The sequence below is a fragment of the Halichoerus grypus genome, chromosome 11 (assembly GCF_964656455.1).
Source record: "Halichoerus grypus chromosome 11, mHalGry1.hap1.1, whole genome shotgun sequence".
Taxonomy (NCBI): domain Eukaryota; kingdom Metazoa; phylum Chordata; class Mammalia; order Carnivora; family Phocidae; genus Halichoerus; species Halichoerus grypus.
In genome coordinates, this window is record NC_135722.1 from 101784344 (window position 1) to 101806937 (window position 22594).

The following is a 22594-nucleotide window of genomic DNA, read 5'->3' on the forward strand; positions in this document are numbered from 1 at the left end:
AATGGCGGCTGTGGGCGGGCAGTGACCGACTGGGGGCGTGACCAACGGTGGGGCGTGGCCAGGGATCGGGGCGGGGCTAGGGCTGGGAGTGGGCGGGGCCCCGAAGCGCAGGTTCTGGAGCTGGCGCGCCGCCGCTAGATCTTGGCGGAGCTGGGGCCCTGGCCAAGGGTGGGGAGCAGAAGCTCCGAGTGACCCGCGCTGGTCCCTGAGTCAGCGCCAGGTTTTCGCCTCTTTCTAATAAGGAGGGGGTATCACTCCCATTAGCTTACTATCCGCGGCCCAAAAAGGGGACAACCTTCAGTGTACTTGGGAGGGACAGGCTTGGGTATGAATCCGGTTTTGCTTATTGGTAAATGTGAGACCTTCAGAGAGTTATGTAACCCTCTGATCTTCAGTTTCCTCATTTATAAACTGAAGTAATGGCACATAACGTTTATGGTTAAAGTGCCAGGCATTTAGTCAGTAGGAACATGGTAGTTTTTATCCAGGGAATCATAGGATTTGGAGCAGAATGAGACGGTGGACACATGCACACTTTGAATACATCCACACAGTTTTAAAGAGATTCCAGTCTGTTTTTTTAAAACAAAGGTTCAGTGTTATGTGCTGGGTTAAAAGGGGAGAAAAGCAGGTTTGGGGAAAGTTCCAACTTGAGCTTAAGCTGATGTTCAGAAACACTTGGGACTTCTTGGCAACTTTGTGAGTGTGTTTCAGAAGCCTGCTTGGTTGGGGCTGAGGAGCCCCCGGGGTTAAAACTTACCAGGCAGGGAGAGGGGTCCAGGCATGGCTGGCTAGATCCAACACTGGTTGAGTACAGTCTGTGGACTCTGTCCTGTGGGCTAGAGCTGGAGAGCAGGGGGCTGCTTGACTGAGATCTCCAGAATGGTACACATCACTCCTGCTTGGGAACGCCCTGAGTGGAGGAGAGCACAAAGGGGCCACGGTGTTCTCTTGGCAGCTGAGCAGGGGCAGCTGCAGTCGGGTCCTGCTGTCAGCTGCAGCAGGAGGCAGTGGGACCTGGGGGACCCAGGAGTATAGGCACAGCAGCTGTCCCCAGGGACTGAGATGGCTCCTGAGAAGTAGCAGAGTGGAGGTGTCTGGCAGAGCAGAGTGGCTTCGCCAGCCACACCCTGGAAATTCTCAGAAAGACACGGGTTACTTTACAGTGACCGTGGAGCCTGTGGGAACTGATGGAGACAAGAACCAGTGACAGGTTACTGCTATTAGTATCACCCTGTTTTCCCCTGAAGCTGAGAGCTCTTGAGCACACACAGGCATAGTCTCCAACCTCAGGCTCCTTTTGTCACTTTGCGCCTGACATTCTTAATTCCAAATCACTTACTTCCTATTCAGCACACTCCTGTCCTGGACTCTGGAGGGGCCTGCCCACCACCATTCATTCACACATTCATGTGTCAGTTGTGGGCGGTCTACAGTGTGCCAGGTGCTGTGGAAAGCCCCCCGGGTGCACTTGACAAATGACAAATATTTATTATGCGTTGAATGATCAGGGGCTCTAGAACCAGTCTGCATGTGCTCAAATCTCAGCTCTCCACTTCTTAGCATCTATTAAAATATTGTTAAGCACCTCCCATGCACATTTACTGAGCTAGTGCTGGAGAGCTTTCTCTCTTCCCTACTTCTACTATTACTAGCTGTGTGACCTTGTCAAGGTACTTAATCTCTCCATGTCTTAGTTTCCTCACCTGAAAAAAATGAGGATGTTAAGTAGTATCGATCTTACAGGACTGCTGTGAGAGGCACATGAGTTAATACAGGAGGAGTGTCTAGACAATGCATGGAGCATCAGGAAATGTTATTAACTGTTATTACTACTGCTATGATTTATATGCATTAGACCAGAGCTTCAGAACCTGGACCATGCATAAGAATTACCTGGGGATCTTGTTAAGTTGCATATTTGGATTCGGCAGGACTGGGTTCTGAGATTCTGCAGTGATGCCTCTTTGTGGACTGTGGGTCACATGGATTAGCACATGAATAATCTTTTCTTTATGTTAGAAGTTATTTTTATAGTTAGGAGTTATTTTTTTTTCTCCTTGGAGTCCTATTTCCATTTGACACCCCCCCCCCACATACTCAGAATACTACCCTAATACAGGATATTTTTATGTTTGAATGTCTTTTACTGATCACCCCATCCTAATTCTCTGCCACAGAAATATCAACAAGCATTGTTGGAGTGTTTGCTTTACCCACAAGTCAGGGACACAGCCCCTGTCCTCAGTGAATTCACAGTGCAGTGAGGAAGGTAGATGCATAAACACATTATTACAGAGCGGGGTGATAGGCACAGTGAAGGTCTAGTGCTTACGGAAGAAGGAAGGAGGAAGAAAGGGAAATGAAAGCCCCGTAGGAATAGGAATTTACATGGTTCACGTGGAAGCTGAGCATGTGTGCAATGCTCTAGGCCGAGCAAACATTTAGAGGCAGGAAGCATTGTGCCATGGGTGAGAAAACAGAAAAGTTTAAGGCAAGAGTGGTGAGAGATGAGCCAGAGAAATGGGTATGGCACAGGATCTCAAGGAGGGAAGCCATAGGAAGAGTGGGAGGCAAGGAGGAGCCCAGGCAAGAGCTGGGCAAAGTACCTGGGCAGGAGAGATGTCAAGGAGAGGGCGAGCGCCTACATGGATCTCTATGGAGCCAAGACCTTGCTCCAAGCCCCAGCCCTCTGATCCACCTGGGTAACTGGACTGTGGATCTCTTGGGAGTAGGAGTTTTGTTTTATTTTGTCTTAATGTTCCCAGCAACCCAGCACTTAGTTGGAGCTAAATTTAGATTTGCCTAATAAATGAGTTAATTTCTTGCTCTGTGTGGAGGAAGATTGGAGAAAGGCTCCAATCTAAGTTATTCCAGATTGGGGAAGGAATGAGTATTTAGTTTCTCTGCATCAGCCTTCCCAGAGAGGTCCATTTTGGAGGACAAACATTGTTACAGTCACAAAATATGTTTTAGGGTAAATCTACTCGACAGATTGATCACTTTAAAATGTCAGAGGTCTTAGTAAGCCCTGGGTAGTCACTGGGCTGTCTGCAAAGATGCCAGTATTCCTTCTCCCAGGCACACGGTAGGATCTCACTTCCCTGTGACCAGGTGATTTGCCTTGTTCAGTGCTGTGTGGGAAGAAGCGAAGGAGGCAGAAGCCTTTAAGAGCCAGTGTGTGACTCACAATATATAGCCAACCCTTCCCCTGCCCCAGCCCCCTGGTAGTGGCAGCGTATCCGCATGAGTCTGGGTGAGGAGACATGGACCAGAGCTGCCTATCTACCTCCGACGGACATGTAGCATGAGTGAGCAGTAGACCTTTTTTGTTTTAATCCACAAAAATTTTGGACTTGTTTGTTAGGCAGCGTGACACAGCCTTTCATGTCTAATACAGCCACTCAGACTCTTGCAGTTCATTTGCTACAGTGACAAAATCTAGGGACCGTGGACATGAGTGTGCATGAGTGTGATCGTTGTGACTTACGTTTTAAGCGTCAGTGTCTGCATTTTCATACACGTCCAAACATGCAGAGGAGAAGAGATGTTTAAACTGTGTGTGAGTCACATTTCAAATTTATTCCTCCTAGAGAACCTTCATGACTCATACTTTCCCAATGGCTACTTCCACCCACCCTAAGTCCCTTATGTGGTACACAAGTTTTACTTTTTCTTTATGTCCTCATAAAAACTGGAGAACATTTGGCCACCTTCCACCATACAGTGTATCAGAGACTTGGAGATTATTATAAGTTGTCTCTTTTCTCTGCTTTTCCTTTTGTGTAAACGATTCTAGCTCTTTGCTTTTTCTCATCAATCATACTTTATAAGCTCAGGAGAGATAAGAAAAAAAAATTCCCCCTCCCCCCGAGGACAGCCTCACGCAGAGTAAAGGGATCGTGCGTTTGCCTGCTGGAAGTAGAGGGTGCAGACGAGGTCAGCCCGGAGCCAGGAGCCGCACTGGGAAGGTGTCCTGTTGCACAGAACCCCTCATGTAGATGCCGGGACCACCGTTCTTTCGGTAGCTTTGGCCTCAGGATTTAGCAGGGGAGGAAGCTGACGGAATTCGGCACCGTTTCTTCCCTCCTTGAAGGGAATTCAGAAATCACATTTGATATTTCCCCCCACACATATGTCCTTTCATTAAAAAGAAAAGACTAGCTAACGTTTTTGCTCCTTGGTCTTACCCTTTTCTCTTTCAGTGCCTACCTGAATATGGATGAAGAAATGATTTCAAGATCTAGTCACAGATTTCGTCTGTGTGTCCACAGAGGGCGAGAGTCTTGCCCGGGGTGTCTGGGTGTAATTAACGACGCCACAGTTATTAACAACAACAGCGGCGGCAGCCTCGGGACGGTGACGGGCCTCGCTGAGGGGCTGCGCGCCAGGCGTCGCGCTCGATCCTTTCGTTGCATCAGCGGACTTAGTCTCTCGGCAGCCTGGCAAGGTCGGTCTTACTCCCATTTCACAGATAAGGAAACGCAGCCAGGGAGGTGGGACTCGCCAGAACGCAAGCCAAGATGTGAACCCTGGTCTGAGATGCCCCCAGCTCACTCCCCCCATCTCACCGCACTGCCCCGAGGATCACCCTTCCCGGGGGAGCTCTGTCTTCAACTCCTGGGGTCCGCGGCCCTCCTGGGAGCCTCCGGCCCTAGCCCTGCCTCCCGGATGTGCCTTCACACCTCCCTGCAGGAGGCTCTGTCTGCTCCACAGGCTGGTCCCACCATCCAGACGTGAGGGGGGCATCTCTCCTACAGCCAGAGGGCCGTGTCGCCTACTCCAACAAAAACAGGGTGACTCCTCCGCCTGGAAAGGGAAGGGGCGTCAGGCACTTAGCAGCAGGGGAACCGGGGTCCTCCCCGCTCTGCCTAGTGTGAAGCAGCACTGCCACCGTGTGGGCAGACTGGCTTTGCTGGGACAACCACGGAGGCCGAGAAAGTCAGGGACCCCACCACTTAACCCAGCGGCCAGGCATTTATTTAATGTTTGCTGAGCAGCTCCTATGTGTCATGGACTTGGCTAGGCTCCTTCTATTGATGCTCCCACTGCTGAGTTTCCTTCTCTGGGTGGCGAATTAAATGATGGCGACCGTCTAGGCTCTAGTGAATGTTTGCATTTATTCATCGTTTACGCGGGGCGCTTCGTCTGGGGGTGAGTCGTGCCCCTGAGAAAACATAAAGAGACGTCAGCTTTGGACAGCGGGATTTCCTTTGCCTCCAAGGTTTCGGGGAGAAGAGGGCACACGGAGAAATGTAGGACTTAGGGTCACTTACTGTCTTAACACGGGCTTCTTCTCAACTGTTAGGGAAGAGGGGGATATGTATTTCTAGCACATGCCTTTGCTTCTCTTTGTATTAACGGGTAGATAGTGTACTAAAAGCCTACCCTAGAAACTTAGAAAATAGAGAAAAACAGAAAATTATGCCTGACCTCTTTACCCTGACACTATCACTATTAGCATTTTGATGTATATTTCCTCTCTGCCTTTTTTCTGCATTTTTTTGCAATGACGTAACTGTGCTTATATTTGACTTTTTGTTTTACTTTATTGTAGAGCACGGTATCATCGTAATGATAATAGATGATCCATTCCGAGCACCATGATGTCCCAGGCTCTTTACTAGAGTCTTTAAATGTCATCTTATGAAGCCATATAGCAATCTTAGGAGATGGTATTATTATCCCTCTTTTAATAGACAAGACAGCTGAGGCTCGGAGGGGGTCCCTACATCTCTTGCTTCTCATAAGTCTGTGCCGGCCCGCTGCATTGTTTGAGTAATGCTCATTTAATCCCTGCATTGCCTTCCATGCCTCCATGCACTGTGCTGCACCTGACTCCTTGCCCTCCTTTTAGATCTTTAGTTGCTGCTAATCTTTTTTTTTTTTTTTTTTGCTGATGTAAATATTGCTGCCACAAGCCTCTCTAAAAAGAGCTTTTTATATATCTAGGATTAATTTCTTAGGGTGGCTTTTCAGAACTGGGTTTCTCAATCAAGAGTTTGAACTTTTTATGGCTGTGGATATTTTTGAATTGCCTTTCAGTGGGGTTGCACACATTTGTACACATTAGCCCTGTAACCAGAAGTGTATAGAAATGCCAATTTCACAGCATCCTCACCAGCACTGAGGGTTGCTTTTTTTTTTTTTTTCACTCTAAAAGATGATAGGGGCATCTGGCTGGCTCAGGGGGTAGAGCGTAGGACTCTTGATCTCAGGTCAGAAGTTTGAGCCCCACGTTGGGAGTAAGAGCTCACTGGGAAGAAAAAAAAGATGATAAATGGTCTGATAAGGAAATCTGTGAAACGTGGATTGTTTTGAATGTCTTTCATCATTTTACTTCTCACCACTGTGCTGGCACTTTCTGTTTCCTTTGCATTCTGAGAACATCTCTACTATCTTAGATCCCTCTAGATCAGAGGTTCTTAACCTGGGGTCCAGGGACTCTCCCAGGGGGTGTGTGGATAGCATTGAGGGAGTCTATGAACTTGTTTGGGAAAAAAAACCCTTTATTTGTATAAACTTGTCACTGAGGTAGCACTCCTTCCATCCCATCATGAATGCAGGCAACAAACCATAGTAGTGTTAACATGAGCTGCGATATTTTTTATACTCAGCAACACTTGGAAATTACAGTAGTTACTAGACATGCGACTTAGAACGTGTGTTTGAATGTGTTAATAAACAAACACATTTATTACCACATCACACATTTGTTTATAAAATATTTTGATAATTGTATTTCAATATCATTGTTTTCCTTTGTAATCCTATGGGTTTTTTTTTTTTTAAATAAATACATTAAATTGTAAAATGCTATTCTGAGAAGAGATCCAGAGGCTTCACTTGACTACTGGTGGGCTCATAGCAAAAATAAAGTAGAAAATTCCTGTCCTACAAATTTTCATTATAGAAGAATTCCAAATAATTACATACTACAGCTCCAGGGAGAAGTCAGTTTCTCTCCCCTGTGTGTTTCATTGGACTCAGTGATTAACTTCTCAAGAACAGCATATGGAAAGGGAAATAGTCACTTCACAGTTGAGAAACCGGCAGACACCTCCTTATCCAAGTGACCAAGGTCAACCTGACCAGTGACAAGTCATGTTGATGTCGTGCATCCATGATATGATACGATGACAAGGGCAAGGGCACTTCGTCTCTGTGACATTCTTTCCTCTCAGTCCATAACCCAGATCTAGCCACAAGCAAACGCCAGACAACCCAGATTCAGGGACATTCTCCAGAATACACAATCAGTATTCTTCAAAAGGGTCAAGGTCATGGAAATCAAGGAAACACTGACTAGAGGAGCCTCAGGAGACAGACTAAATGCCACACGTCCTTCTCAGCCACTTGCACCGCTGAGGTGGACAAGGTGCGAGATGGTCGTGGTACATCTCATGCCAACAAGCAACGAGGTACTCAAAAACCATGGGGTCATGTGCGAAAGATACAGAAGCCAGCTTGAATGGGTTCTCACTGAGTGTCCAGACAAAGGACAATTTGAGCATCAAGATAAATAATGAGAGTAACAACCCACTGAATGAAATAGAAAACGATTAGTTTACACAGTTACAAATAAAGGATAACTCAATCGAAAGTTTGCTAGGCATGGGATATTTACAAATTTAAAAACCTCCCTGCATACAGAGCCCTCAATTAATGATATTTACTACAACAATGGACAAATGCTTATTAACTACAAAGGGGAAAAGAGGAACTTTACAGTGGAGAGGCTTGGCAGACATCACCTTAATTAAGTGATCAGAGTGGACATCCTCAGATACAGGGGAATGGAAATTGTGTGCCACCTTACAGGATGTGGTGAGAAAAACCCATTACCACCTCTGTGATATCCCTAATCAAAGAGGCATTGCCTGACTTGACTTGTAAGAAAATTTCAAACAAACCCAAATCAAGGGACATCTTAGAAAAGAAATGGCCTGTACCCTTCGAAAAGATCGTCATGGTGCATAATAAAGGATAGACCTTCTGGATTGAAAAAGACAAGGGTCATCATGAAGCTAAATGAAATGTGGATTCCTGGAGTAAATGGTGGGCACACAAAAATGATTTTCTTTTTGCTTTAAAGATCATTAGTGAAACAACTGGAGAAATTTGAATAAGGACCACAGATTGAATAATAGTGTTGTATCAGTGTTAATTTCTTGATTTTGACTTTGATTGTGGTTAGGTAGGGGAGGGAAGGTCCTTGATTATATGAAATAGTAAAATATTTGCAGATCATGGGACATCGGGCCAGAAACAGATGGTTCAGTAAAAAGAAAGTTCTTTGTACTATACTCACCGCTTTTATGTAAGTTTATGATTATGACCGGGAGGAGCTGTGGCTATTTTTTTGCGGCCATTTTTTTTCAATGCAATAAAATATGGCTATTTTTTTCCAGTCTACCCCCAATGTCCAACATAGAACCCTTGTTTCCAACCCTCAATATGCTTCTTCCTCTCTCAGAAAATGGCCCCAGACATCCGCCCTCTTGCTTAAGGCAAAAACCCCTTTGTGTCAAACCCTTCCTCTTACCCACCAGCAAGTCCTACCAAGTCTAGCTCCAAAGCAGGTCTTGAACCTGTTCCCTTTCCATTGCTGGTACTCCCTCCCGCCCTGAGCCACCACCTTTGTGGGGCTGCGAAGGAGTTGTCCGTGGGAGGCTGCTAGGTCTGTGTATCCACTGGTGGTGGGCGGCCCGAGGCTGTGGCTGATCGGAAGGATGCTAATGGGCAGCTGCCCTTGAGTGGAGTTGGGAGGAGATGTACCGGAACTCACTGAGGCCCTGGGCATTTGTCCATCAGTGCACAGGACTGCACAAGGTCCGTGAGAAAGTAATGCACACGGCATCCCTTCTGCCTTTGACCATCACACGAACTCTTCTTTTGGCCAACTCTGGTTGGAACCGTCCAAGGAAGGGAGTTCTGAGAAATGCTGTCCCCGGTGTAACCACATCGACAAGGCACATCGCCATCCCTGACCACCCAACCTAAAGTGGCCATTTCATTCGATGCGTGGTGCTCATTGCTAGTTGCTGTTGTCCAATCTATTCACTGTGGCATTCTCCACTCCCAAGCTATCTCGGGACAGCATGGCTCTTGTCTGTCCTCAGCACGGACAATGGGGAGTGGCGCCTGGTGTGGAATAAATGTTCCCCACCTTAGACTTATACAATTCCTATTTTTGGATCTGTGGCTTAGAACACCCTGCTTTCCACATGCTAATTTATTTTATGAAATAAGAATTAATAAAATTCCTTTGAGTTTGAGTAAAAAACAAACAAACCAACCCTCCCACCCAAATAGACTTAAGTAAAGGGAAATACATTGGTTCATGGAATAGAAAAGTCCAGAGACTCTTTCAGGCATAGCTGAATCCAGGAGTCTCAAGTGCCGCTAAGATTTGTCCTGCTTCTCGTGTGTTGGCTTCAATCTTAGACAGTCTTGCCCCCCAGGGTGGCACCTGAAGACTTCCCTTCTCGTGGGTTCAGTGAGAATAGAGCTGCTTTTTGCCAGTAGTTTCAATAAAAGTCCTGGGAGTAGAAGGGGAATTCCCCTCCCAAAGATGGAGGTGCCGTTGAGAGCAGAAAGGAAAATGAATACTTGCTGGGCAGATACATTTGTTCACTACAGCTTTATTGTAAGGATTAAGGGTTGAGATTTTGAAGTTTCTGGCACATAGTAAGCCCTCGATTAATGATAGTTGCTACAACAATAATATTGTCATGTAATTATCATTACTGCGTGAAAGCATTTTGTACACTGCAGGGTACCAAACGAATGTTAGATATCATTATCTCCTTTGGAGCTCGGAGCAGATTAGACAACCCAATTCAGGAGCAGAGTGGGGGAGAAGCTCTCATTTCCCAGGTTCTGGTAGAGGTCCCTGGCTTTCGGTCTGTGCGACTGGGTCGGAGGGAAGGCGTGGTCCTCCTGTGGTTCTCAAGATGGCCACTTGGTGGCAGCCTTAGCCCGTTTTGTGCCCTTCCCTGCCAGGTCCCCAACCGCTCCCTGGAGCTTTCCCAGGAGCCTCAGGGTCTGCACGCCTCCTCAAACCTTTTGCCTGAGACGCTCCCTTGCGCTGGAAGACGGGGGTGGGTCACGCGTGGACAGAAGCATACCGAGGACCTCAGTGGTGTGTCAGGGCTGCACGGTGGAGGCAGGGAGGTTTGCACAAGTCTGGGGCACCTCCACCAGAAATTTGCAGGACTGGCAAGAAGCTGGGTGTGTATTTAGGGAACAGCCTGGGCACGGGACTCCAGCGGACATTTGTCACATTCGGGCCGCCCAGCACTTGTGGGACATCCTTGCTCCTATTGGAGGACATTCCAGCCTTAGTCCCACCTCCCTCACGCTGACACCTGAGAACTGCCCTCCCCAGAGGTCTTTGCAGCTGCCCACAGGGCACAGGGGAGGCCCAGGCCCCTCCGACCAGACTCACGGGTGTGAGACTTTGCAGATGAGAACAACCCGAGGAGAGAGGTTCTGCCCGGGACCCATTTTTTGTCTGACAAGGATAGTGGTAGAAGTACTGGCTTTCTTTTGGAGGTGGGGATGGGGTGGGTAGGTGGTAACAGGTGGGAAGGTCAAGCGCCCGACCCAGACGTGGCATTGCTGGGGGAGAGTGGGCAGCGGGGGCTTGCTCAGCAGACCAGCTCTGCGGTGCTCTGACAGGCATTGCTTTTGGAAGCCTGGTCTACAGCCTGGCTCTCCACACTTCCCAGGATTGTGTGAACTACCCAATATCTTTTTAACAAAATCCTGTTTGGGTTTTAATCTATCAGAATCAGAATCTTTGGTTGCTTGCAGCAAAGAACCTTGACTAATGTAAGTACTCACCCTGTTTTAATCACATGCCCAATACTAGGGCTCTTTTCAATTTCAAACAATTCTAAGAGGTAGGAATTCTCATTTTATAGATGAGGCAAAGCTGCTCAGAGAGGTTCAGTACTTTGCCCGTGGTCCCCCAGCTTGCATGTAACAGTGCCCCTGGGGTTCGTGACCTTTCCAATGTGCTGGACACTGTGCCATCAGGGTAGGGACATTATCTGTACCCCACTACCCAACTCAGTGCCAGACCATTATTCGGTGCTCTATAAATAATTGACCGTTAATAAATCCTGAACAAGTGAGTCCATTAAATGCCACAATCTTTTGTTCTCAGAGTGGGGTTGAGCTTAATGTGCCTCTGGCGGGGCAGGCGGGGGGCGGGGGCAAACTCTGGTCAAATGGCAGGTGAAATTCGTCTTTGACAGTCTCACCTCTCTCTTTAGAGCCCCGTCCCCTCCTCAGCGTCCCGTGTCCTGCTTGCTGCCCCGGCTCCAGCCCCTTGGCTCCGTCTGCGACATACTTACTGTCTGTCTGTCCCTGGAAGATGAATTCGAATGATAGCCATGATCATGCTGACAATTTGCTTCCTCTGCAGTCCTTGCTCTAGACCTGGGTGGGTGCTCAGAGTCGTTGCTCTCAAAGTGTCAAGAATCTGAACAAAATCACCAAGGCATACGCTGCATCTGTCTCCTCTCTCTGTGCCTGTGGGTGGCCGCCCACCTGGCCCTCGTGGGTGTGACGCAGGATCGGAAATCTAATCCCCCCAGGAGAGGGCAGGCTCACACATTCCCCACTGTGGATCCCTTATGACTAGGTTCAAATTCTGGCTCTGTTTCTTAATAGCTGTGTGACTTCGGGCAAGTTAAGAAACATCTCTGTGCTTCAGTTTTTCCATCTGTAAAACAGGGTTAATACTAATAGCTCTTTCATAGAATTATTACAAGGACTAAAAGAGTAAATACTTGTTAAGTACTTAGAATGGTGTCTCTCATGATGTTATAGAATTGTTTTAAAAATAAATAAAACTATCAATGTCAACGTCACAAGTATTTTTGAATGTCTACACTGATACCAAGTTTATAGCCAATTTAAAACCTGTAGCCTTTTTCCTTTTTCTTTCTTCTTTCTCTCTCCCTCCCTTCCTCCCTCCCTCTCTTCCTTCCTTCCTTCCTTTTTTCTTTCTTTCTTTTCTTTCTCTTTCTTCCTTTTTTTTTTTTTTTCTCTCTCTCTCTCTTAAATGCTGTCCTCTGAGCCCACCCCCGTCAGCATGTACTTCAGCAGTTGGATTTGCGGAGAGCACAGTTTACATCGGTCCCTCTGGCGGGACATCATCTGGGCTGCTCATCTCCTCCGACGGCTGGGCTCATTTGGGATGCTCATCTGGCTTGGGTGTGTGTGGTGAAGTGTGCTGAGCCTTGGGAAGTGCCTTGCTGACATGCAGACACTCCACTGCGTCTACAGCTCTTCCTGTCTGTCTGCGTGGTCCCGCAGAGCCTCCCGGAGGGGAAGGAGCACTGCCTTGGCCCTTAGCTGGGCCGCCTGGGCCCGCCAGCCTGCGTGTCTGCAGGTGCTATCTGAGGACCACCTACGGTGGAACCCTGCACCCCAGACCTGTGTCCTCGGGATGCAGGGGCTGGGATCCAGAACGTGCGGTCCATACTGTGCCCCCGGAGACGCGGAGGCCTGCGGAAGGGGGCGATGGAGGGGCTTGGCTAAGTGTGGCCTAGGCACAGAGCTGCCGCTAACTTCCCAGCCTGGGCCGCAGGGTGGGCTGGTGGCTGCCCGGAGTGACCTTCTCCTCCTCGGCTACAGACCTGCTCTCTTTCCTCCCTCAGCAGGAGCACGACAGGACTTGCAGGCGGGGTCCTGGGCTCCAAATCGCAGCTCCTTGGGGAAGTTTCATCCCATACCCCTGAGAGATCTTCGCACTTTTGTTCCTCATACTCGCCACCACCTTTCCAACAGGCTACTGACAGCCATCGTGGTGGGAAGCGCTCTAAACAGACAGTCCCTTGTGGGTCATCTTGTTCTGAGCTGGAGTTCATAGCCAAGTGCCTGGGCTTACCTGCTCAGGAAGAGGACACAGCACAGCACTGTTCCCTGGAAAGCCAGACCCCTAGACTTGGGGACCAGCAGACCCTTCGCAGATCATACCGCGCTCTTCTCCTGCCTCTTGTCTGCTCTTCTCAGCCTCCCAACCCGTAGATTTGCCCCCTTAGAGAAAACGTCAAGGAAGGAGTTTCCCTGCTTTTGCTGGGTCAGCCTTGTCCATCAGGTAAATGTGGTTTTGAGTAGCAGGCATGGGATATCATGTTTCTGCCTTTCAGGGTCCCTAATCCGAGTCGTCCCAGCCTGCCTCCATCACAGAGATGCTACTCACTGGCCGGACACCGTCATAGCCTAGGGGAAGGAGAGGGATGTGGTGGCCCACGATCAGGGGCTAGGGCAGGCAGCCGCTGAGGGTCCCCAGCAGGTCGACCCTCTCCGGCGACATGTAAACCCTGCAACTGAACTACATGTATGAAACTCTGTTAAAGCCACCAGAAGCTGCGTGTTCACTTTAAAAAAATAGGTAAAAAGTGTTTCACAATTCCAGGCACTGCAGGGAAAGGAAATATGGTTTGTGTGAGTTCTGGGACGTGGGAGAGCAGACAGACGACTTTGGGTAGTAGAACAGCAGGGGCTGGAGCAGAGTCTGACTTGGAGGAGTGCCAAGACTGAGCTGGAACTATAAGCAAGGAGTGGGACAGTGGCCAAGATGGCTTTGGTGAACCTCGTTAAGGACTCTGCATTTGATCCTGAGGGTAGTTGGGAGCTCCTGAAGATCTTTTTTGGGAAGATCGGGGAAAGAGGGGGTTGGCATGATGAAAGTCACCTTCTGTCCAACTCATTGTGTGCAGAGTGAGGCCAATGGATTAGAGGCCACCAGCTCACCGGATGAAAGCCAGCGAGAGCTCCTGCATTATCCAGCTGTGGCCACCTGAGCTCGGCCTGTGTGAGACCAGAGTTGCTGGGGTAGAGATTTATGTGTGAGATTCATATGACCATGTTGGGAGCAACTCTCATCACTCAGAGGCATCCTACCCTGTTTGCGCCAAGCACTAGGGGTGAGGCTGGGGCTCTGGTCACACGAGGCGGTCCTCACGGGCAACCTCATTGCAGTGTTTCTGAATACCCCGTGGGAGGAAGCGGAGATGGAGTGTCTGCCGAGCCATGGGGGGCCCTCACTGGAGTGGCGGTGAGCAGGCGAACACCAGGCTGGCAAGAGTCCTAGGTCATCTTTTTGTAGCTACCAGTTAAAATCCATCCTCTAGACTCTTGAACAGTAATCCCATGTGCCAGGCAGCAGGATGGGTACTGCCTCTCCCACCCCGATCCCCTGAAGAGAGGTTGCAAGTGTCATGGCAGGATTTTCCCATGATTCTCCCTGACAGAGAGCTGCCTGTGAATTTCTTTTCTGGGTTCCTTGCTTGCTTCTCTCCTCTTCTCAATCCATATTCATTTTCTTGGTGATCTCACCAAGTGCCAGAGTTTTAAACACCGAGCCCCATGCCGACAGCTCCTGTATGTGTCTATGGACCGGACCTCTTGAACTTTGGCCTGTTCCAAATCTCCTCTAGGGTGTTCACGGGCATCTCAGGCTTAAAGTGTCCAGAAACAAACTCTGCACCATCCTCCATCTGCTTCTCCTTCACTCTTTTTAGAAAGTAATCTATCCTTTTAATTGCTTAGGCCCCAAATCTGGAAGTCACTCTTGATGCCTTCCTCAAACCCCAACATCCGATCCATTATCCAGTCTTGCTGGCTTGATGGCCATTGCCCACGCTCGGCTGGAACCAGCTTGCTCCAAGCACACCGTCTTGTCCCATCTAGATTTTGGCCTCTTAATTGGTATGCTCACTTCCTCTCTTGCCCTTGCTGTAGTCTGTTCTCCACCCAGCAGCCAGAATGATCATTTCAATAATCAAGTCATGTCAGGCTTCTGCACCAAATTTCCCCCTGGCTTTCCATCTCACTTGAAGGAAATAGCCAAAATTCTAGCAGTCGTCTGCAGACCGTATGTGATGTAGCTCATGGGTGCCTCTGCCCCATCCCTTCCATTGTTCTCTGCTCCAGCCACACTGGCCTCCTTGCTGTTCCTCAAACACACCGAGCAGTCCCCACCTCAGGATCTTTGCACTTGCTGTTCCTGCTACCTGAGATATCTTTGTTCAGCTATTCCCGTGGTTCAGTCCCTTACTTTTTTCAGGTCACTGCTCAAATGTCACCTTTTCAGAGAGGAGCACCCTGACCACCTCCTTACCTGGATTTGTTATCCGTGGCACTTACCACTCTCTGCTTACCCATGACAGACTAAATCATGCTGTGGTAACAGATCCTAAGGTCAAGTAGCTTGTAACACAAAGGGCTATCCAGCGGTCTGCTGGAGCCAGCCTTTACTGGCTTGAGAGAAATGTTATGCTTTCAGGAAATCTATGAGCCAGTTGTTATTAAAAGTTAAATTCCATAAACCTACAATCAACAAAATTGTTTATTTTTTTAAAGATTTTATTATTTATTTGACAGAGAGGGACACAGTGAGAGAGGGAACACAAGCTGGGGGAGTGGGAGAGGGAGAAGCAGGCTCCCTGCCGAGCCAGGAGCCCGATGCGGGACTCGATCCCAGGACCCCGGGACCATGACCCGAGCGGAGGGCAGACGCTCAACCGACTGAGCCACCCAGGTGCCCCAATTGTGTTTAAAGTGAAACAATAAATACCCAAAATGTATCATTTCTCAATTATTTTACTACATTTTACTGTTATGATGTATATCGATAGCTTATTGTTATTATTGGTCCATATGGCTATTTTCTCTGAGCTTGAGGATCTTTATGTCTCTTTTATCCTTACAGGGGAAATATGCTATATGATGATGTGCATCTCTCCCTAAGCCCTTGGTCAGCGAGGACATGCTGAAATCAGCCATGCGGGGAATATTTATACACCCCTGAAAGCAGCCAATGCCACAAATAAGTTGTTGGTTTGTCTGTTTGTTTTGGTGTTTGTCTAGACTTGTGAGTGATGCGGAAATATTTATGATGTAGATCAAGCTTACAAGTGTGCCCTGTGTGCAGCCATCCCACTGTGGCTAGCACAAAACATTGAGGCCATATTCTTGTATTGGAAACTCACACCCAAGTCAGCAGAGGGTACTCACACCACCCATGAGTGAGTGAAGGTCCAACACACGGATCTCTGGTGCTCCACTTCCATCTGATCTGTTGGCACCCACGAATGTATCAACCGATGTTCTTGTTGGAACTCTACTCACTCATTAATTGTAACCACAGGTTGATTCTAGACAAGAGTGCAGCAAAAATGTACCAAAGCATTCTGTATCATAGGGATACATGGAATTTCAATACAGAGTATGGTATGTCGTTTGTAAACTGCATTCTTTGTCTCAGTAAAGTTTATAATAAACACACACATTGTATGTATATGCATCCCCTCGTCTTCCGCCCTTGGAAGGCCAGTTATTAAACATTCACCAGAGATCGCCACTGGGGTTATCCCTCTCGCATGCTCCACGTCCATCATGGGCCATCTGTGCACACCCCTCACTCTGGGCCCAGGTGGTGGCCTTTCCACCACCTGCAGCTTTGCTGGTTGCTGTGGCGAGGGAAGAGGGCCACCAAGGCTCTGCCGAGAAGTGACACACACTGCCCTGCTCATATTCCATTGACACAGCCACGCCTACTTTATGTGACCAGAGAAGTACAAACCTATCACGTGCCTGGAAGGAGGGAAGGGAGAACTGGAATACTGGTTAGTAGCCCAGCTGACACTGCAACAGACTAGGAACTTACGTGCTTCTTGTCTGCTGCACCCCGCACATAAACTAACGTCCACGGCTGTATCCTGAGCAGCTCGGAGGCACTCTGTGAATACTTACTGAGCGAACCTCTGAGGAGGCTAGCCTGAAGGAGGAAGGCTCTGAAAGTGAGTCCCCATGTGTCATTAGAGAGGGTCATCATTTCAGGATGTTTAAGTTTTTGTTGATGGCTCCTTACCTTGCCATATGCAGCTGGACGTTGGTGGCCCAGGAAATCACATAGATACATGTGGCTCTGGGTCCTTAAAACAGGCTCTAGGGCCAATGAAGGGCCAACTCCTGGGAATGGATGCAGACACCACTCCAGAGGGAGGCACCGCCCCAGGCTGGGGCTGGAGAGGGGCATGTAGGACACAAAAGGAGGAGGTGCCTCAGACGCGTGCAGGTGCAGGACTGGCCCTGAGACAGGGCCTCCTTACATCTTGCTCCCTAGCAGTCTCACTCACCTGCCTCACCCTAGTGCTGGCCCTGGGACCTGCTCTGCTCCAGGGACTTCCAATTCCACAGTTTAATAGGTAATTTCAACTCTCGGCTCTTCCCAACACAGCTGGACAGCAGCGCATGCAAGAGAATTCCGAGTTGGGTGAAGTTTTCTTCACTCTGCCTAGCTCAGAGACTTCAACTCCAAGGGCTGAGCAGTATGGCAAAGAAAGAAGGAGAGACATCATTATTCTGGAATAAGCCTCATGCGCCTACCTCCATGTTGAAACCTTGGAGCTCAAGTTTAGATTGTTATTCCAATTGGCTGTGATGCTTTCACACCCCTGGGGTGCCACCAGCATTACCTCCCATTTGTTGAGCACCTACTATGTGCAAGACAGTCCTATACTCTGCTTTCATATACATTGCTTCCCTCATTAGCCAGTGCCTCAGCTCTATGAGCTTGGGATCTCCTGTTTGTCAAAAGAGGAAACTGAGTCTTGGGGAGATTAAGGAACTCTTCCAGAGTGAACAAGGAAGTGGCAGAACCAGGATTTGAATGAAATCTTTCTGAATCTGATGGTTGGCCATTCTAAAATGAGGATTCCTCTATCAACCTGAGGGGGGAACATTGGAAAACCATCCTTCAGGCAACGTGAACTCAAGACACTGGGTTTAACTGACCTTGTTCACAAGGTCAAAACAAAACCATTGGCATTTCCACATATGATTCACGTGGCAGACTCGCACCGAGTCGAAATAAATCCCAGTTTGACCATAATGGCTCTTTTTTCTTTCAATTTTTATTGAACACAAGTATTCTGACAGAATGCAAAGTCAAAATTCTCAGTTAGTACTCAGTATTTACACCAGTGAGAATGGAAACAAAGGTGGTATCGATGTTTCACTCGGTAAAAAGTTTATAACAAGAGAGAAGGCCCCCGAAGTACGGAATGCTGGGTAGGGATGTTCATGGAGGTCTGAAAACCACCATCCAGACAGACAGCCTCGAGTGACAGCCTGGGACGCGGAAGGGCTCCATAGAAAAGTGTGAAAACAGTCCCACTTCAGAAGCTGCAGTACGTACACCACGGACCCCCAGGACTCAGAGCCCCCAAGCGCGGCCCCGGGAGTGCCCCCTCCCGCAGAATGTGGCCCTGCCGCTAGTTATGTGAATACATATGTATGGCACATACACATATAGACACATACACATTGGAAACTGGTAGAGTTGATCCCGCCTTCAAAAAATTAAAAAAGGAAAACTATAAGCTTTTATCTCTTAACATAAAAGATAGAACATCTTGAAAATAAAGTGACTCTCTCTTTGATTTTAGAGAAAGCATTGCTCTGGTGGTTTTTTTTTGTTTTATTTTGTTTTGTTTTTGCTTTTTTTTTAATTAAAAAAAATTTTTTTTTTTTTTAAAGAAAGGAAAGCTCATGCGTGCAGAGACAAACCTATGTATAATGAGAGAGAGGCAGACCAAAAGGTGGGCAGAGTCTTGGGTGCCAATTAATGGCAGAGCCAGGGTTCTGGGTGGGTGGGGGGGCGTCAGCTGCCCCGGGCCAGGTTACTTGAGGGTCGGCTACACCTCTTTCTCTTCCGAACCATCAGAACCCAAGTTGTCGTGCCTGGCCACAACCACTTGGCGTGAGATGCACAGTCTCGATGAGGGATAGCGTGGGCTTGGCTTAGGTAGTCAGCGCCATTAACAGCAGAAGATGAGCAACTGCTTCCACGGACAGCCCAGCAGTGGGATGGGCCTGCCGGGTCCCCCTGTCTCAGACACCCAGGAGCTCCCGTTCTGCTGTGTGCTCAAAGAACTGTCTGCACGTTCCTCGTGCCTGAGGGCCTGTGCATTTGAACCAGACATTTGTGCAAAGACCCAAGAATCAAAGGGGTCAGAGCTGGGTACACTGGATCCTCCATTTCCATCCCCAGGAGCTGAGAAAATGCAAAATAACCCCACATTTAGCAAATGACAAGACCATTATTTTTCACAGTTTGAAATTATAATCTTAGCGTGTCGCCACTGATCAGACTGCAGAAGCGTCAGAACGTGGGGGAGTGTGGCCCACGGAACGGACTCGGGGGCAGTCTCGCCACCCTAACCTCTTGCTGTTTTGTACCTTGGGAGAGGAACGCATGCCGGAGGGCTGACTTTCTGTTTCCTTAGCCTTATCGTCGTCGTCATCATCATCATCACTTTTATTTCATTTTCTTTGTTTAAAGGCTTCGATTCCTTTTAAGAGTTATGTTTGTTTCCTGAATATGTTTTTTCTGAACTAGCTGCTACACCTTCCACAACCAAACTATGTTGAAGTTTTATTTCAATACTATGACAAAAACACGTTTCACACTAAAATATTCACGCATCCACAGTGCACAAGCTTGCAGTTTCTAAAGTAGAATGAGAAAAAAAAGCAAAATTTCTATACAAAGGGCTGGCTTTTCCCTTCTCCCCCCTCCCATCCCCCTTAAAGTTTCTGTATTTCCCCCCCCACTTGGTTTCCAATCCAGGAAAGTTGTGTTTATGACTCCAGACAGCAGGTTGTTTTTTTTTTTCTCTTTTGTTTCTATAAATGCTGCCTAAGTGAACAGAAGGCCGATGTTACTTTACTTCAACAGATTTCCAAAAAAAGACACTAATTCCCTGAAGCACAAGTGCTCTTCCGCTCAAATCTAGATTCTGGGCTCAAAAAGAAATTGTATGTATATATTTTATTTGGCTTTCTACAAAAAGGGGATGTTTGGGGTAAAAATGTGTGTTCACCAAGACCAGCCCCAACTATACAATCTTCTCTGCTTCATTCAACAAAGCCTAAGGAGTCCTTCAAAACGAAGGCTGTGGGCGCCTGCGGGGCGGGGGCAGATCCTTTTTTACAGATACAGGCAGGTGGTGGCTAATCAGAAAGTGGTCTAACCCCCAAGGAAATACAAAAAGAACTGAGAACCAAAAAAAAAAAAAAAAAAAAAAAAAAAAGCAAAACCACTCCAGAACGAGATGGATTTTCACCTGAGTTGCACACAGGCAAAAATTTCAAATCAGAAAGAGGGTGGGGTGGGGGTGGGGAGAGCCACTGTAAACAATCATATTTTGTAAAGTTGTCCTGTGCGAAAGCAAGCCTGTGACGACCCTACCCGCCTCTAGGCAGTATTTGTAACTCCAAAAAAAAAAAAAAAGGCAGCTATTTTACATGGACGTTTAAACACAACCAAAGTCAAACATTTGTCAACTTGTAAACATTGGAAAACAAAGTTGGCAGAAAGGAGGAAAAAAAAAAAAAAGAATGAGAAAGAAAAGGAGAGAAAAAGAAATCAGAATATTGCAAACTGAGATCTACCCCCAGAAGCTGCAATTTGGCATTCTTCCTACAAAACAAGAGTCTACGCGGGAATTGAATTCAGCTAGCAAGGGGGGCACACTTTGCATACTTAACAAATACAAAGTGAACAGAAATTATAACTTATTTATGGGGCTTTACAGAGTTCAAACTCGACTCAAAGTATAAAAATAAACTTGGACTTTGTTCATTCGTTAGTCTTAGTGCCTGGAAGTATTTCTCTGAAACTGGTCTGTGCCAATTGGGCAACACCAAGTGCGGTCTTCCTGAACCTAGATTTTTTTTTTTTTTCTGAGCTTCCTAGATTCTTAATTTGGGGTCCTTTTGTTTGATTCTTTAAATGGTTTCAGGGAACAGAGTGTCCTAGTTTGGCTGTGGGTTTAACCTTTTTGTCTCATTTTCTTACAAGTGAGTGCGCGTAGCGAAGGAACCCTTTCTATAAACCTACAAAAAGGAGATCCCATGTTTATCTGTTTAGTTTTTTTTTTTTAAAGGCAAAAGACACTAGAGGAATGAGGTGTGTGTGTGTGCGTGTGTGTGCGTGTGTGCGTGTGTGAGATACTGGGAATGCTCTGGTGAAGGTGTGGTGTCACTTTTTACTTTGATCTGCTCATTTCTTGTCACCCATCATGCTTTGCTCTCGTTCTCCTTTGTTTGTGTGGCGTCGTTGGGGACCGTCTTGACTTCGGCTGGCGCTGACTTCGTTTCTGTCTCCTGGCACTCCGGCTTTGCTTCTACTGGGCCCTTCCTGCAGAGAATTGGGAAAACAGCACTGAGACCACAATCGCATAACTCCCCCTTCCACCGGGGCTCCAGCTCAGAGCAATGGTCTCCACCCTTGGCTGCATGCTGGAATCAGCTGGGGGCTCTAAAAATCACCGATTCCTGGGCCAGCGCCCCAGGAATCCTGATTTAATTGGTCAGGGCACGATGACTTTTAAAAGCACCCAAGTGACTCTGAAACGGAGCCAAAGCGGAGAGCTGCTGAATCAGAGGAACGAGACCTTCCCCGTTCCGGCCCTCACCCGCTGCCGGGGGCCCAGGGGTCCAGCCCTTCCCTGGGGCAGTGGAGGGGGCAGCAGAGGCGGCCGTCTCCTCACCCCGACCAAACACCGACCCGCTGCAGTAGCACCCGCTCAGCTTGGTATAAATGACGATGCTGTGCTGGGTTCCCCGGTACCCACTCCAGGGGTCCGTCTGCAAACCGCCTTGCCCTTGCCTGTCCTCACTCCCAGCACACCTGTGCTCCGTGTTTAGGGTGGGAAAACGCTCTTTGCTACTGAGGCAGTGTTCCACGGCATGAGAGGCTAGAGAGGGCTGTCACGCTACAGGTGGGGACGGGGTGGGGGGGGAGTCGGGGGGCTGCCGAGTGGGCAGGACTAGTGGAGTCCTACTTCTTCAGATTCAGGGCTCCCGGGGAGGGTCCCATTTCGGCTGAGGGCAGCACGACCGCTCATCTGGGGGACAGGAGCCTCTATAAAAACCTAGGTCTGACTCTGCCTTATTCAGTCCCAGGAGTGAAAGTCTGGTCTAAGGACACACTGGGGCAAGTAGCCTCAGACCCCGGCTCCAGCTGCATTTTGGCATCACGGTTAAGACATCTTTAAGCTTAAGGACCTTCCCTTGAACTTGGAGACCCAGCAGTCATTCGGTGCCTGTGAGCTCTGAGTCTTCCCAGACATTCCCAGGAGAAGCAAGAGTAGCTGGTGGTCGTGGGGGGTTTGTGGGCATCCGGGCTGGAGTGGGACGGGGCCTTCTGGACCACATCCTCTTCCCACACGGGCCTTGGGGCCTGCCTCTTTTCTTCCCGCAGAACAGTGCCGTTCGGGGGTGGACTCAGCCTGGCCCTGGCTAACACTCTGTCTGTGGGCCCCGGGGTGGCCGATAAGGGCACCTTGGTCTCCTTAGCTCGTTTCCCAAGCTATGCTCATCAGTGGCCCGACGGCAAGTCCTCCCCCCCGCCCAGGGAAAAGAGAAGCCACTGCTAGGATGATAAGGATAAGACATAATTAACATGGCCTAATTAGTGAGCAGGCGGCTGCTGCCTGGGCCCTGCCTGCCTGCCCCCCTCCTCTCTCTGCGCCTCATCCCAGCCCCTCGCTTGACAGTTCCC

The 22594-nt window shown here is 48.4% G+C and overlaps 1 protein-coding gene across 14 annotated transcripts in view; it reads right to left on the reverse strand.

Annotated features, from left to right (window-relative positions):
- Nucleotides 1–17919: 17919 nt before the first annotated feature.
- Nucleotides 17920–22594, reverse strand: part of NCAM1 (neural cell adhesion molecule 1) — a 299102-nt gene continuing 294427 nt past the window's right edge. For all 14 annotated transcript variants that reach the window (XM_078058976.1, XM_078058977.1, XM_036088220.2 and 11 more), the window contains one exon: nt 17920–21229. In XM_078058976.1, coding sequence (XP_077915102.1) covers nt 21109–21229 — 121 coding nt within the window. In that variant the 3' untranslated portion in view covers nt 17920–21108. The remainder of the gene's footprint in view (nt 21230–22594) is intronic.